The sequence below is a fragment of the Onychomys torridus genome, chromosome 5 (genome assembly GCF_903995425.1).
Source record: "Onychomys torridus chromosome 5, mOncTor1.1, whole genome shotgun sequence".
Classification (NCBI taxonomy): Eukaryota; Metazoa; Chordata; class Mammalia; order Rodentia; family Cricetidae; genus Onychomys; species Onychomys torridus.
Window position 1 is genome coordinate 32,931,893 of NC_050447.1, and position 15,379 is coordinate 32,947,271.

The 15,379-nt window shown below is 48.7% G+C and overlaps 1 protein-coding gene across 1 annotated transcript; it reads right to left on the reverse strand.

Moving 5' to 3' along the window:
• Window positions 1-269: 269 nt before the first annotated feature.
• Window positions 270-15,378, reverse strand: Lrrc29 (leucine rich repeat containing 29). The gene is given in 8 exon segments (XM_036188623.1): window positions 270-844; window positions 943-1,160; window positions 1,317-1,460; window positions 1,580-1,795; window positions 3,074-3,913; window positions 3,915-4,067; window positions 12,186-12,287; window positions 15,343-15,378. Coding segments are annotated over 8 exon segments (1,866 nt in total). The 5' UTR covers window positions 15,367-15,378; the 3' UTR covers window positions 270-675.
• Window position 15,379: the final 1 nt, after the last annotated feature.

The window sequence follows — 15,379 nt, forward strand, 5'->3', positions numbered from 1 at the left end:
CCTACTCAGAGATGCTGTCTTATTTCTTATGCTACCCCAAGACAGTACATGAATCTGTCTGCTGAACAGTTGCTCCCAAGTCTGGTTAGGACTAGTGTCTTTGCAGCAGGGTATGTACAGAAGGGTTGTGCTGGGAAAGGCCTCCAAAATCTCCTATGTGGAGGAAGCCAGGACCTAATTGAGTCAGTGTGGGGGCATCTGAGGGTCTCTGCATTAACTGAGATGGAGAAGGGAGAGACCCCTTAGTCTGAGAACATCAGAGGAAGACATAAAATCTGGAATTTTTAATATTGTTTGATTTACAATGAAGTTGATGGATTGACTGCTAAAGCTCAGGAGGGGTGGAGACCCCCTGGGAGCAGGCAGAACAAAGGCTTTAGGTCTGAGTAGTAGGCTGGCAGGAGGCACAGAGTCTGGCCTTCCCCAGCATCGGGCCCAGCTCCTCTGTAAGCAGGGCCCATGGCAGCCAATGTGTAGCTGAAAAGAGGTCGCTACCATCTGAAGGGTACACTGGGGCTGCAAGTGTCCTGGAATGGTCCCATCCTGAGTCTCAGAAAAGGTTCTAGAGCAGGGGAAGGCAGGAGGAGGCACTGGGGCAAACTCAGGTCCAGAGGCCTGGGCTAAGGCTCTACTGGTGAAGGAAGATGAGCTTCAGGGATAGTTACTGACCCGGCTTCAAAGCGTTAGGGTCAGGTCAGCCCCTCCCACAAAGCGGGACTGGATGCAGGTCACCTGAGGCAGCTGTGCTTGAAAGTGCCTGATGGCTGCCATGTTGATACGAGGACACATGGCCACATCCAACACTCGAAGCTGCTTGCATGCCTGCCCAATGGTATCCAGAGTTCTGCAAAGAGGCCATGGGATGAGTGCCTGAGCCAGTGAGTGTAAGACCCAAGCCCAGCCCATGCATTGTGGCTCAATGTAATGCCATCAAACACTCACTGCTCTGTGAGCTGACTGCAACAGGACAGGTTGAGGTGTTGGAGCCTTGGCCAGAACCTGGCTGCCTGGGCCCACCCCTCATCACTGAGGTGGCTGCAGTGACTCAATGCCAAGCGCTCCAGGCTGGGACAGCCCCTAGCCACAGCTACCAAGCCCACGTCTGTGAGTGCTGGCAGTAGGCTCAATGACAACTGCCTCAGCTGCGGGAACTGGAGCACCTGCACAAATAGGGGTACAGAATGGCACTGGGGCACAGAGCCTGGCCTTCCAGGCTCCTTGCTTCTACCAGAAACCAAAGAGAAAGGGACTCCAAGAACAAAGTGGGTTGGCCCAGTCCCCTAGCACCAGCCCTAATGTCCTCAGCTTATTCACACCTTGGCCAAACTGGCATCGGTCAGTTTGCTGCAGGCTGTGAGGTCCAACTCCTGCAGGGCCTGAAGCATGAGCAGGGAGGGGCCCTGTGACTCAGAATTAGGCTCCTGAGGGTCTGGGGCTTGATTTTCCACCTCTTGATGTAGCTGTGGGAAGAAACCACGGCTTCCCAGGTTCTTCATACGTTCTGCTAAAGATTCAGGAAGTGCAGAGGGCAGCAGAGACCACGGTCACCTCACCCTCCCTAACTTCAAGGATCTCATACCTGGGGACTTAGCACAGGCTCCTCACACGGCTCCTTCTGCCCCAAAAGCCCCCAGTCCTGGAGCTCCTTGCACCAAGCCAGGCGCAGGACTGACAGGTGAGGAAGGTAGGTACAGATGGCCTGCATGGTCTGGTTAGTGAGGGCCACACAGGAGGACAAGTCTAGCACTTTGAGGCTTGGGCCCAGTGCTGGGATCATGGAGAGCACTGAGGCATCCTAGGAGGAGGACAAAAGAAAAGGAGCAGCAGCTTGTGCCTCCATGCTTGGCAGGGTTGTCAGCAAGGGTCTGAATGAGAGAGAGCAACATGGTCCCTGTGTTGGTCGTGAAAGTCTGGAGTGAACAGGGTGGGCTGTGAGTGGTGGGAGACCTACATGAAGTTGCTGACACGAAGGCCAAGACTGTGTGGCACAAGAAAGGGTGTAGATCAGTATTTCTCAGGGAGCTGCATGCCTGTGCTCTGGGCCCGTTCCACAGGATGGGCTGAGGCAACACTGATCACAGCCCACTGGACCAGGGCTGGACAGGTGAACCAACCACATATGTTTCCTCTAGATTTTGAACCTGAAGCATCAGTGATGCCACCACCATGAGAAGTTGGCAGCAGGGGCTGAAAGCAGGGCACACACTCTGGGTGGAGACTCAGAGGGAGCTGTGGGGCATGGGGACTGGGAAAGCAGCTAAGAGATACTGGTGGCCAAGGGGTTGTTAGGGAGGGGTGCTTGCCATGAAATGAGCTGAGCTAAGTTTTAGGTTTGGAACGCTCTTGTCACAGTAAGAGGTTAAAGGGATAACCCACCAAAGAGGGGCCAGCTGACACTGTCAGAAATGAATGCCACCCATATGGCAATACTGAGAGCACTGTGAAGGGTTGGACTTCTGCCAAGCAGTGACTGGGAAGCTCCCGAGTGACCCGCCCCAAGGCCCTGCCTACTGAATATCTTCTTCAGTGCAATACCATACAAAACCTTCTATCGTTTCTTGATATTTTTTTTTCCAGATAGGGTTTCTCTGTGAGCCCTGGCTGTCCTAGAACTCACTTTATAGACCAGGCTGGCCTTGAATTCTGAGATCTGCCGGTCTCTGAGATAAAAGACGTGTGCTACCATGCCTGCCAAGTTTTCTTTCTTTCTTTTTTTTTTTTTTTTTTTTTTTGGTTTTGGTTATTCAAGACAGTGTTACCCTGGCTGTCCTGGATCTCGCTCTGTAGACCAAGCTGTTCTGCCTCTGCCTCTGCCCCCCCCCCCCCAGTGGGTGCTGTTAAGGATTACAGGCGTGCACCACTGCCTCTGTCACATTTTCTAACACTCTTTGGGCTTCCTCCTCCTTCCAGAACTCACACACAGTGTAGGACCACTTCAAGAGACAGGCCAGCAAGGACAGTGGGGACATGTGCCACCACATTAACTACCTAAGCTGCTGTTGTCAGCCCCCCTGAGGCCACAGGCCCAGCTCCCCCAGGTGCCTTGGACAGGAAGGAAGGGAAAGTAACTCACCTTCAGTGAAGAGCAGTAAGCCAGCCTGAGAGAAGTCAGTGCAGGTGGAGCTCTGTGAGCAGAGCCTAGGACCTGGGCCAGTTCCCGACCGCTCACAAGACAGCACTCGGCCATGTCCAGGCTCTGCAGTTCGTGCAGGGCCCCCAGGGCTGCACAACCTGCATCAGTCAGCCGCTGCAGCTTCCTCAGACTCAAGTGCCGCAGGCGTTGTAGACCTCGGCTCACAGCCAAGAGTGCCCTGTCAGTCAGCTCTGAGCAGCCACTGAGGTCCAGGGAAGTAAGGCCGGGCTGCTGGTGGCACAGGGTGGCCACAGCCTCTGAGGAGAGGTCTCTACAGCTATGCAAGCTCAGCTCCTCCAGCTGCAGTCCAGTCACTTGGCCCAGGGCTTGTAGGGCCTCAGGAGGCAAGCCAGTACCACTAAGGTCTAGGGCACGCAGCCTGCCAGCTCGCTCTTTGACGAACTGGAGTAGGTTGTGGAAGGAAAGCTGGGAGGGAGAGGAAACCTGGGGGGTAATGGAGCCCCAGGTTGGGCCTAACTCGAAGGTTAGATGGCAGTAGGCCAAGGAGAGGCGCTCCAGACTAGGGAAACAACCACTGAGATGGTTGAAGCTGAGGTCAGTCAGGTCACGCAGGCAAGCCAGGTTAAGATCACGAAGGCCACTCAATGCCTTTCGGACACACTGCGCTGTCTCAGGCTGAGCCAGCAACGTGCCTGATGTGAAAAGACTGTTGCAGCCGCTGAGATCAAGGGTGCGCAGGACTGGGCATCCCAGGATCAGGGCCAAGAAGGATGCCTCTGTGGGGCTGCCCCCACCTAGGCACAAGCTCTCCAGGTGTGGGGCCTAAGTGGTAAGCAACAGACTGCAGTACCTGGTGCGAAGCTGGTGAGCCATCCAGATTGGTCAAGCTGATGTGTGAAATGCCCCTGAGGCCCAAGTTCTTGATGGCCGAGAGTGAGGCAGAGGACACAGGAATGTTGTACCGCACATTTGTCTATAGGGTAGCAGCAGGTCTGAGGTTAGAGTTCTCAGAGGTTGAAAACAGTTAAGAAAGGCCCTCTACAATGAGCACCCATCCCAGGTGTGTGTGTGTGTGTGTGTGTGTGTGTGTGTGTGTGTGTGTGTGTGTGTGAGATAAGGAGGGTGTAGGCAGGAAGTGGGAGCTGGGAAGAGAAACCAAGTGAGAAGCAGGAAGGCAAACCATGCTGGATTTGGGAGGAAATGACTGTTGGGCCGCAGGAAGGTGAGTGAAGGACAATACTAGATGGCCACAAAGGGGCAAGGATCGAGTGGGGAGTTAGCAAACTGAGCACAGCAGGGCTGTGGCCTATAGGACACCACTGACGCCTTCGTGGCGTGGGAGAACAAAGAATGCTAGATCACAATCTTTTGTGGTCTCAGGTCTTGAGATCTGCTGGCCCAGCCAGGATCTCGGCATCAGCTAAGCAGCCAACTGCCCCAACTTCCTAGAGAGGATACAAACAGCACTTCAAGGACTGGAAGGTGGAAGTAAAGCAGGTGTCACTCAGCTTCTTGTGGTCCAGGTACCAGAGGTCTGGAATAGACACCAAGGTCTAGTCCCCTGGTGGCCTGAGTGCTCAAGCACTTGAATATTTGAAAAAAAAAAATGTGTGAGCAGAGGTGTGTGTGTGTGTGTGTGTGTGTGTGTGTGTGTGTGTGTATTCTAACACATGCCTAAAACACCTGTATCACATCTCTGCAGGTAGCAGGATCTAATATAAATCCCAGAGAGGCCAAGGAAATTAAGCTGGACTTGCTTGGGAGAGTGAGCAGCAGTTCACGTTGGTTGGAGTAGGGGTTCAACTCAGGAGTCAAGCTCAGGTTTAAGATGTGGCAACATGATGGCTTAGGCAGCAGTTTGGGAAATATTTTCATAGAACCTTCCCTGACCTCATGCCAAAAGGAGTTAAGGGGAAGTCAGTCTAATCTGTATGGAATAGATCTGTAGCAGGGAAGACGACAATGGGACTCCCCAAATCCTGTCCACTAGATCAAGGGTGCAGCTCAGTAGGAGGGTGCTTATCTAGCATGTGTGAAGCCCAGTTAGAGCTTCAGAAAAAAATCACCTAGTCCAATTTCCCTACCTGTTGCCTAGGTAGCAAGAAAGTGGTTCTTAAAGAGGGCCTTAGTTATACCATCAACATGGTTCTGATGCAGGAAAGCTGAGTTCTAGAAAACACTTACCCTTGTCAGCAACAAGAAAAACACCCTGCTCTCTGTTTCCCTCAGAACAGCACCAACAGGGCATGAAAAGGCAGCACTGACATGCAGCAGGCAATCCTGTAAAATCGTAGCAGCACTCTCCTCCCAACCAACATCCTATCCATCCCTACCAATGCAGGAAACAGTCTGGCTTCTTTCTCAGCAGAAACAGCCACCATGACTGTTACAGTAAGGAGGAAGATAGGTTAAGAGGCAAAACTGGGGAGCTGAGACTTGAGAAGCTCAATTGGTAGAGTAGTTGGCTGTCTAGCACAAGGTCCTAGGTTCTCACCCGGTATTACAGAAACCAGTATCTGAGGGGTAGATGCAGGAGGATCAGAAGTTCTAAGTCATTTCTGGCTATATGGCAAGTTTGAGACCAGGCTGGGCTACATGAAACCCTGTCTCAAAAAAAAAAAAAAGAAAAAGAAAAAGAAAAGAAAAGAAAAAAATAGAGACCATCTTATGGTCTCTCTCACAGGAACTGTGATCCTCTTCCTGATCCCTCTTTTAGACTGTGGTTGTTCCCTGCAAGAGGAACACTCACCACAGGTCCCTATCAGATCCCCTTGCTATAGACTAGTGGAGACTCCCAAGGGCCCAGGTTCCTCTCTCAGGTTTAAGGAGAGCTGGGAAAAGTTCCCAGTGTGAAGAGGAAAGATCAAACCATCTGAGAAGGAAGGCTGTAGAGAGAAAAGCAAAAGCAGCCTCCAGCCACTGAGAAGCCCTGCAAACCATGTGGATCAGTCCAATGTTGAATCAATCAGAGCTGGAGGAGCTGTGAGCAGTTCAGTTGCCCAGGCAGCACCCGCCCCCACCACTCATGTAGCTTAGGAGCCTAAGAGCTGCAGGGCCTCTGTGCTAACAGCTACAAGCACAAAAGGAGCTTAGCTTCCTTCCCTTCCTGGGAGCCTGAGCAGCCAGAAATGTTCTTCCATTTCCCACTACCTCTCTGTGAACAAGGTAGACAAACAGCCAAGAGAAGGCACTGGCAATCACCATAGGGTGCAGTCCACAGTTAGCAACCACAAGACAAATAGGCAGGGTCTGGCCCACAAGATTTCCAGCTACTGGGGCAGAGAGACTTGAGACCATACCTGGCCCCCCCATGTTTGTTTGTTTGTTTGTTTGAGACAAGGTCTCACATAGCCCAGGCTGTCCCTAAAGTTGCTATATATCAGGAGATGACCTTAAACTTCTGATTAGATTTCCTCCCAAGTGCTGGGATTACAGGCAGGCAGGCATCACTACTATTAGTTTTATGTAATACTGGGAATCAAGCTCAGGGCTGAGTACAGGCTAGGCAAGTATTCAACCAACTGAGCCACATCCCCAGTGGCTCCTGACTAGTGTTAGTGTTAGCTATGCCAGCCTTGAACCCTTTACACAATGGTCAACCTGCTCCTGAGGTCAGCTGGATGGAATTGCAGTTCCAAAGGGCAGTCTTTTCAATTTTTTTTTTTTAATGTAGAAGAATATTTACTTCTTTGAGGGGCAGACGCAAGTAGGGCCCTTGGGAAACTACTTTTGGAGACTTGAAGGAGGACTGGAAGGGCGCCTGCTCTAGCTTCAGCCTCTCCATCCACAAATGACCAAGAAGCCCTTGGTCTCCTTTCCCCATGTTGGCATCTTAGGACAACTGCAGTCACTTTAAGTACCCACTTCTGAAAACGACAATTGCCCCTTGACTGTAGGAGGTCTGGACTCTTCAGTACCTAGTGAAGTCTCACAGTGAGACTACAGGCTTGTGCACAGGCTTGGAGAGCCTCTAAGAGAGAAATGTTCCTGCTGCTTAGTACAGGGATCCAAAAGCTAAGGCACTTGCTTTCCTTTCAGAAAACTGCAGTGAAATACAACTCTGGTGCTCAGAGGTACTGGTCTCTGGGGAGAGTTAAATACTTTGGACAGGAAGATAGCAGTGGAAAGAATCCAATCCAATGGTGGCCACCCCAGACTTCCAGGACACTGGGCAGAACTTGGAAGCATGTGGGGGTACTGCCCTTCCCTGCTTTATTTATCATTATTTGGGATACACTAGGATTAAGTGAACAAAATGAGGAGGGCAGGAGGAATCAAAGTCACAGAGCCCAGGTGTCCTAGCCTGGCGTGGGAAGACTTAGTTTCAGCTTTGCCTTAGTTGACGACTGTCTTCCAGAGTATCAGTGGCTGGTGACATTGCCTCCTGCTCCATCTGCCTACCCCCGAGCTTTGGAGGACAGGCTCTGTAGACTGCTCTCTGGGGTATAAAAATGGTGAAGTCGGGGCAGGACCCTGTGTACCTATAGCTTTGCCTCCCACCGTTCTCACCCTAGCAGGACTTTGTCAATGGGATCTGGAACTCCCAGTTAGCTGCAGCAGTGCCAGCTCTACAACAGGGTCTCAGCCACAGACCCAGCCTTCTCTTCCTTCCCTCCTTGCTCTTCTATCCTCTCTCACCCATCCCCAGGAGCCTGACCACTCCCTCGCCCACCCTCTTCTTCCTAGAAGGTCTCTATGGGGCTGCTCTCTCCTGAGGGCTTGTCTTCTTCCCCCATGCTGCTGTGCCCACTCTTCCTGCCGACTCACAGATAACAAACCCAGCTGCCTACTTGCAGTCTGTGCTGAAGATAACAGACTACTGCTGAAGAAGCCATGGCATTCTATCCCACTTACCCCCCTTCTCGCCTAACCCACCATTTTCTGCTCCGAGCCTGCTGCAAAAGCTTCTCTGCACCTAGCCTTCTTAGAAATGGCCTGTCCTTTTTTTGGGTGCACATCTTTAATCCCAGCACTCGGGGAGGCAGAGGCAAGTGGATCTCTGTGGATTTGAGGCCAGCCTGGGCTACAAGGTGAGTTCCAGGATAATCAAGGCGGTTACACAAAGAAACCCTGTCTGGAAAAACAAAAAACAAACAAAAACAAAACAAAAAAGAAAAAAGAAAAAAAAAATGAACTTTCCTGCTTCAAAAAGCAACCAAAGCCATCAGGTGGGAAGTCTGTTCCTGCTTGCTAGCTGGCTCCTGAGAGAACCCTACCTCTGACTCCTAGACTTTGGTTCAGACAGTCCTTTCTTCTGGCTTGCTGAGCTGTCCTCACCTCATCTCCTGGGAATTCTGCTGTTTTTGTCTTTCCATTGGTCCTTCCTCAGAGGCTATAAATAACAGATTTTGGGTTTGGTGTTTGGGGAAAGGGTCTGGTTATGGAGTTCAAGATGTCCTTGAATTTACTATATAGCCCAAGATGGCCTTGTGATCACAGCAATCCTCCTGCCTCAGTCTCCTGAATGCTATAGTACCTTTTCTCATCTCTAAATGTTCTCTTTCAGGTTTTCCCCTAGGAAGTATGAGGAGACACTCACTGTTGGGTCATTTAGTCCCTCCTTCCTGCCAGAGTCACCCATTCCTGGCCCAGCCCCCTCCAGCAAGTCACCACCATGTGGGAGCTTCTCTTCAGCCTTTCACAGGGTCCTCTCTACCAGGCCACCAGCTAGGGAAAGGCTGTCACTGTTAACCTTGTGTACTTCCAGTGTGCCCCTGGCTCTCCTCTTGTTTTTCAGCCTGTTTGTCATTGGTCTCTCTGGAGTTATCAAAAGACAGACCCAGACCGTAGATGAGTAAGTTCTCCTGCCTTGTTCTACCTAACAACACATACACATGGACAATCTCTGTCCTCTCCATGAGCTCTCTGTCACACCGCACTTCAGCCTGTGGGGCAATAGACCTTCCTTTTCCTGTCTTTGGTATGGGAGCATGTGCTGTATGAGTGTGGAGGAGAAGGGTACATGTGGAGCATGTGCTGTATAAGTGTGGAGGAGGGTACATGTGGAGCATGTGCTGTATGAGTGTGGAGGAGGGTACATGTGGAGCATGTGCTGTATGAGTGTGGAGAAGGAGGGTACATGTGGAGCATGTGCTGTATGAGTGTGGAGGAAGAGGGTACATGTGGAGCATGTGCTGTATGAGTGTGGAGGAGGAGGGTACATGTGGAGCATGTGCTGTATGAGTGTGGAGGAGGGTACATGTGGAGCATGTGCTGTATGAGTGTGGAGGAGGAGGGTACATGTGGAGCATGTGCTGTATGAGTGAGGAGGAGGGTACATGTGGGAACCAGAGGAGGACACTAATGTCCTGCTCTGTCACTCGTTGCCCTATTCCCCTGAGAAAGGGTCTCTCACTGAAGCTGGAGCTGGGCTAGCAACCAGCAACCCCACCGATTCTCTTGTCCCTGCCTGCCACAGCACTGGGGTTCCAGGAGAGGGTTTTGTAGGTGCCAGGAATTTTTCCACAGCTGGCACCCTTAGCCACTCTACTGAATCATCTCTCCAGTCCTATCTTTTCTTTTTGCTGTTCTGTGAAACAGAATCTTACCCAGGTTGAACTCTAACATGCTATTTTTCTGCTTGAGTCTACCAAGGGCTGAGATCACAGACATGTGTCACCAGGCCTGGCCCTCGCTACTTTCTGATCCATATTGTTTTCCTCAACCACATTAGAGATCAGCTGCTTCATGGACCTCTCTAGAAACCCTGATAAAAATATCCAATTCTGAATCCACCATCTATCCTGAATCTGCTGGGCCTCCTAAACTCTTAGCACCCTTGATCAAGGTACCCTCACTCTTAACACCCACATGTCCCTTTCACTCCACTTCCTTGATATATCGACTTGTATCCCAGCCAGGCATGGTAATGCACCTTGAACTCCTGCCCTTCCTGTCTCTCCTTCCAAGGGCTGGGATTACAGGCAGGTGCCACCGCATTCAACAGCATAGCATATATTACAAGCACTATTTGATCTTTATTTTGCCAGTCCCTATGGGATTTTACATCATTAATCATCCACTTGGTGTTTCAAATGCTCTCCAGTCTAGGTGTCCTAATCCTATGTGTGCTATACTTTTCCTGACGTAGAGTTACTCAGATTTGGGGCTTTACTTCCATCCATTTTTTTTCTTCAGTTCTGGGGATCAAACCTAGGGCATGCACATTCTAGTCAAGTACTCTACCACTGAGCTACACTTCCTGCCCCGCTCATTCTTTAATTACACCTGAGTCTGTATTTATTAACCATACCTTTCTCTTGAATTTCTCACATAGACATTCAATTATCAACTGAGTTTTGGCAACTGGATATCTCATACTCTAAATTTTTCAACAAGTCCAAGATACAATTCCTTTAGACATTAAGATCCATGACACCAGATAGATAATCCAACAACAGACTCTACTTACACGTATACATTTGATATGTAACAGAGGGGTTTCTAATCTAACAGAGAAGATTAGATAGAAATGATGTAGGAGCTATTTGAAAAGCAAACTGATCAGCTCCATACTTTATCATATAGATTAAATTAAGTTTCATGAATAAAAAACACTTCTCACTGATAAAAGTTAAAGCCAATCAGGGTGTGGTGGCTCACGCCTATAATCTAAGCACTTAGAAGGCTAAGGCTAGTGGCTTATGACTAACCTGGGCTACATTGTAAGACCCTGTCCAAAAAAAAAAAATTAAACTAAACAAAACAAAACAAAACAAAACATTAAAACCATAAAACAGAAGTAATTTATTTTTGTTGAGCCAATCACTACTCTAGAAATCAGTCAAATTTTTTAAAAGAATAAAAATACAAGTATGCACTGATGAAATCTCTGGAGGGTAAGGGATCTTTAAAAACCATGAAAGAAAGAAAAAGAAAATAATCAACAACACAGAAGTTTAATTTTTATATCTCATAAATAAAACAGCTATCTACAAATAAAATGAAAGGGCAAACATATCAGAAATATATTTTAACAGATATATAAAGAATCAATCTTTAATGTATAAAAAGCTCATAAAATGGGCAAGCAAATTACTAAGACTCTACCAGTTAAGTGGATAAAGGACAAAACTGCTAATGAGGAAAAAACCCTTAATCTCACTGATAATTAAATCAAAATTAACAGAAGGTCATTGCTTGTCTTTCAATAGTACAGGTGTCTGCACTCCCCTCCTGGCTGGGCTGCGTCCTATACTCAGTCTCGCCCCTCTAATCCACTGTGGAATCCACATCACACTGTCCCTTGCCTGCCTTCACATTTCTTTCCTTCTCTCTTTTTTAAAAAAATAACTTACTTTATATATACATTGGTTTTTTAGTGCCCCAGTACTGAAGTTACAGACAGTTGTAAGCCGCCATGTGGGTGCTGGGAATTGAACCCAGATCCTCTGGAAGAACAGTCAGTGCTCTTAACCGCTGAGCGATCTCTCCAGCCCTGCCTTCACATTTCTTAAAGGCCCCACAACAGTAACTGGAAGAAAGCCTAAGCTCTGCTACCTGGCACATCTGCCACCTTGCAATCTTGGCCACATTCTAGTCTCCTATCCTACCATACCCCCCCACATAAAACTCAATCCAGTTATTTGGAATTTGTGTGACTGTTTTCAGAACTTCCACACCTTGATGCCAAGACAACCAACATGTACTCTCATTCTATTCTCTCAGGCCTTCCCTGAAGCTACTGGATGATCTTGTTTGGGTACCCTTATCTTTGTTTATCTTTTCTTTTTCTTTTTTTTTTTTTTTGGAGCTTCGGATCGAACTCTGGGCCTTGCGATTGCTAGGCAAGCGCTCTACCACTGAGCTAAATCCCCAACCCCTTGTTTTACGTTTTCATTGAGTGCTATGGTACTGAATACACAGTATCACAATTATTCATGCTAACTGTCTTTTTCCTTCATTGGACAATGTGCTTCTTAGGGGGACTAGGTTTTATTCACCTATATACCCCAAGCTCTGCACCCCAAGACTTATATGTATTAATGTATGAGTATATGTGGATGGATGGATAGATGATGCATAAGCAGGGCCATGAGCAAGTTGAAGTGAGGGACAACTCAGAATGAACTAAGTGAGGTGGGTACCTTACCTCTCGAAGGGCATTCTGGGCTGCACAGTACCAAGCCCGACTCACAAGGGATGCCTCTTTCTGATCTGACAGAGGTAGGAAGCTCAAGATATATGTGAGCATCTGAGGGAAAAAGATAAGGTGTTTGAGGGCCGTTAGAACTGGGTCTGAGGGCATCGGAGCACTGGCTTCTCGTCCATCTTGGACCCAAAGCTTCATGAACTATTTGCTTCCCTTCTCCAGCCAGCTTCCTGCAGATCTCCTGAGAATGGACCTAACATGAGGCACTTCTGAGTTCAGGTTTGTACCAAGTAAGAATCCAAATTCATGCCCCCTTTGGTAGAAACAGTCTGGCACTGGGGCCAGACAAACCTAGTCCAAGTTTGCACTTGGCTGGCTGACTTCCTTGAGCCTTGTTTTTGTCTGTGAAATGGCAACTGAAGTGAGATTTAACTAAGTTCTTGTGAGGAGAAGTTACAAAACATAGCATTTTCACAGATCTAGAACAGAAGTCAAATGCTACTCTTTTTTTTTTCTCTTTTAGATAGGGTTTCACTATGTACCCTAGGCTGTGCTGAAACTCACTATGTACCCAGACTTACATTACACAGCCATTCTCCTGCCTTAGTAGAATTATATCCCATGTGATAGAATTGTGAGCGTGAGCCATGATGCCTGGCTTTGGGAACCCCTATTCTTTTCCCATCTTCTCTATTACCAGTTTGTTTTCTCAGCTAGCTGTTAAGGTAGGAAACACAGCAAGTTTGGGAGACTCTCCTCTTCCATCTAACTGTGCTCTATGAGTCTATAGGTGGTGAGGTTGGTGGCTCCATCTAGGACTAAGAAAGGGGCCACTTGGGAGGCCAGGAACAATTTCCTATTAACTGTCCTTTTCTTTTACAGTCCTACCTACGGCAATGTTTTCTGGGCCTTACCATGCTGACTGTCCTGTTTCTGCATTCTCCCTGACTCCCAAGGTTCGATCTCTTGATTTTCTGTTTACTTGTACAAGAATAGTCAACAATGTAATAGCTTTATGTTGTCATGTTAACCAAGCATTAGTCTCATACTGCCAATTGTCTACAGGGCCCTACACTCCAATAGTTCTCCACTTTAACCTCAACCAAATTGCTAGTTTTGCCCTGAGTCCAACTTTACCTTTTACTGCCAACTGTACTCCCAATCTGAGGGTCCTAGTGATACCTGGACTTGTGGTCTTCCATTCTTTACTCACAAAACTGAAGTGTCAGGCAAGGCTAACTCAGACTCATCAAATCCTAACTCTACTACTTTCCAGGTGAGTAACTACAAGGTACGTGACTTCTCTGAGCTTCAGTTTCTATACAAATGAAATGAAGACACTAAAAATAATCTAGCCGGGTGGCAGTGGTGCACGCCTTTCATCCCAGCACTCAGGAGGCAGAGCCAGGTGGATCTCTGTGAGTTCGAGGCCAGCCTGGTCTACAGAGCGAGATCCAGGACAGCCTCCAAAGATACACAGAGAAACCTTGTCTCAAAAAAACCTAATAATAATAATCATCATCATCATCTAAATTAGTCTTATAGGGACCTAGATGGCCCATAAATGGTTGCCAGATGGCTATTATTAACATTTCTACTTTTACAACTTCATTATCTTAATAGCTCTAAAGTTTACCCCCCTGGACCTGGATTCCTTTCACAGCCTCCTTGTTTCTACATTCATCCTTGTTAGTCCATTCTATATAGTCATAGAGTTAATTTTCCAAAAAGTTGTTTCCAGTTTCACTACCCCTGATAAAACCTTCTGTGTTCCCCAATAATCTCAGAACAAAATCCTCGCTCCTGGGTCAACAACGCCAGGCCTCCATGCTTGGGTCTGCTGGTCTCAGAACATCCCCAGTCCATTCTCCCTACCAATGCAGCAAGTTTATTTTCTTTTCCTTATGTGAAGCTCTTTCTGGGAAGTCCTTCTGCAGCGACTTCACTAGCCCACTGTGTTCTCTCCTTCTCTTCTCGGATGCTAGGTACATAGGCAGTATTCAGCCAGTATTTGCTGGGTTAAAAATAGAGTCCTTTACCCCTACTTTCACCAAGGTTTTCTCAGGGAAGGGGTGGGAGATAAAGCAGATTATTATTGAGAGGAGAAGGGCGAGGACCAGAGAGGAGAGGTATGAAGAAGTGTTGATGGGACTGGACGGACCAAGCTCCCATCTCTAGGGGGCTAAGAGGGAAGACTGGGCTAAGAGAGTGGCTGGCCTATCTTCTGGGATGATAAACCCTGGGAGCAAAGAGAAACAAGTCTTCATGGCAGAGGGTCATAATTCATTAAGCTGAGAACGGAGTAGCCTCTCTCGTATTAAAAGAGGTGGAGTGGTCGTCCCACGAACCCACCCCACTGGTCATCCATGGAATTTACAGGAATGAGGATAACCTCTGGGGCCAAAAGGGAATAGGATGTCATTGCAGGTTCTATTTATGCTAAGGAGAGGGTGCACTCTAGGACTCATGAGAAAGTGGCCTTTCTTGGGTAATGGGAGGGGGCTGCCAACTCCCAGGGAAAAACAGATAGACCATTTCAAAAAAGATACAAGACACAAAGCCTGTATCTGCATCTCCTTGCCCGTAAGAGCAGAGTACTCTTGCCTCTGACTAACGGAACAAACATCCCAAGGGGTGAAAAATGGAGGGGCAGCCATCACTAGGGATGTAGCAGGCATGTCTTAGATTAAAGACCTTGGCTGCTGTCCCCAGAATTGATGGGGAGGGAGCAGTCTATTTCCAACTGCGAGGGCGGTGGGGGAGGGGCGGGGAAATGGAGCGACCATTCCAAGGGGCCACCCGGGAGAAAACTGATTACCCTTCAGGAATGGTGGAGCGGACATCTTCTAGAACTGAGCGGGAGGGAACGGCCATCTCAAGGGAAGGAGATGGTTAGAGAGGCTGTCCTCCTGAGGTGACAGAGTAGTCATCTTCTGGGGCCAATGGGTAAGGAGAGGAGGGTATCCCAACCGAAGGGGTCGAAGTGGCCCCAAAGCGGGCTGTTACCCAGAGTTTGCAGGTCCTGGGATTCGCCGGGCGGCTCGTTTCCGCCTGGCGGGAGGTGCCGGGCGAGCTGTCAGACAGCCCTTCCCCAAAGCTCGGGACCCCGAAGGCGTGGCCTGTCCCCGACCCAGGCCTGAGGACCGCTTCCTCTCACCTCCAGGGGCAGCGAGTCCGCCATCGCCTCTCTGCCG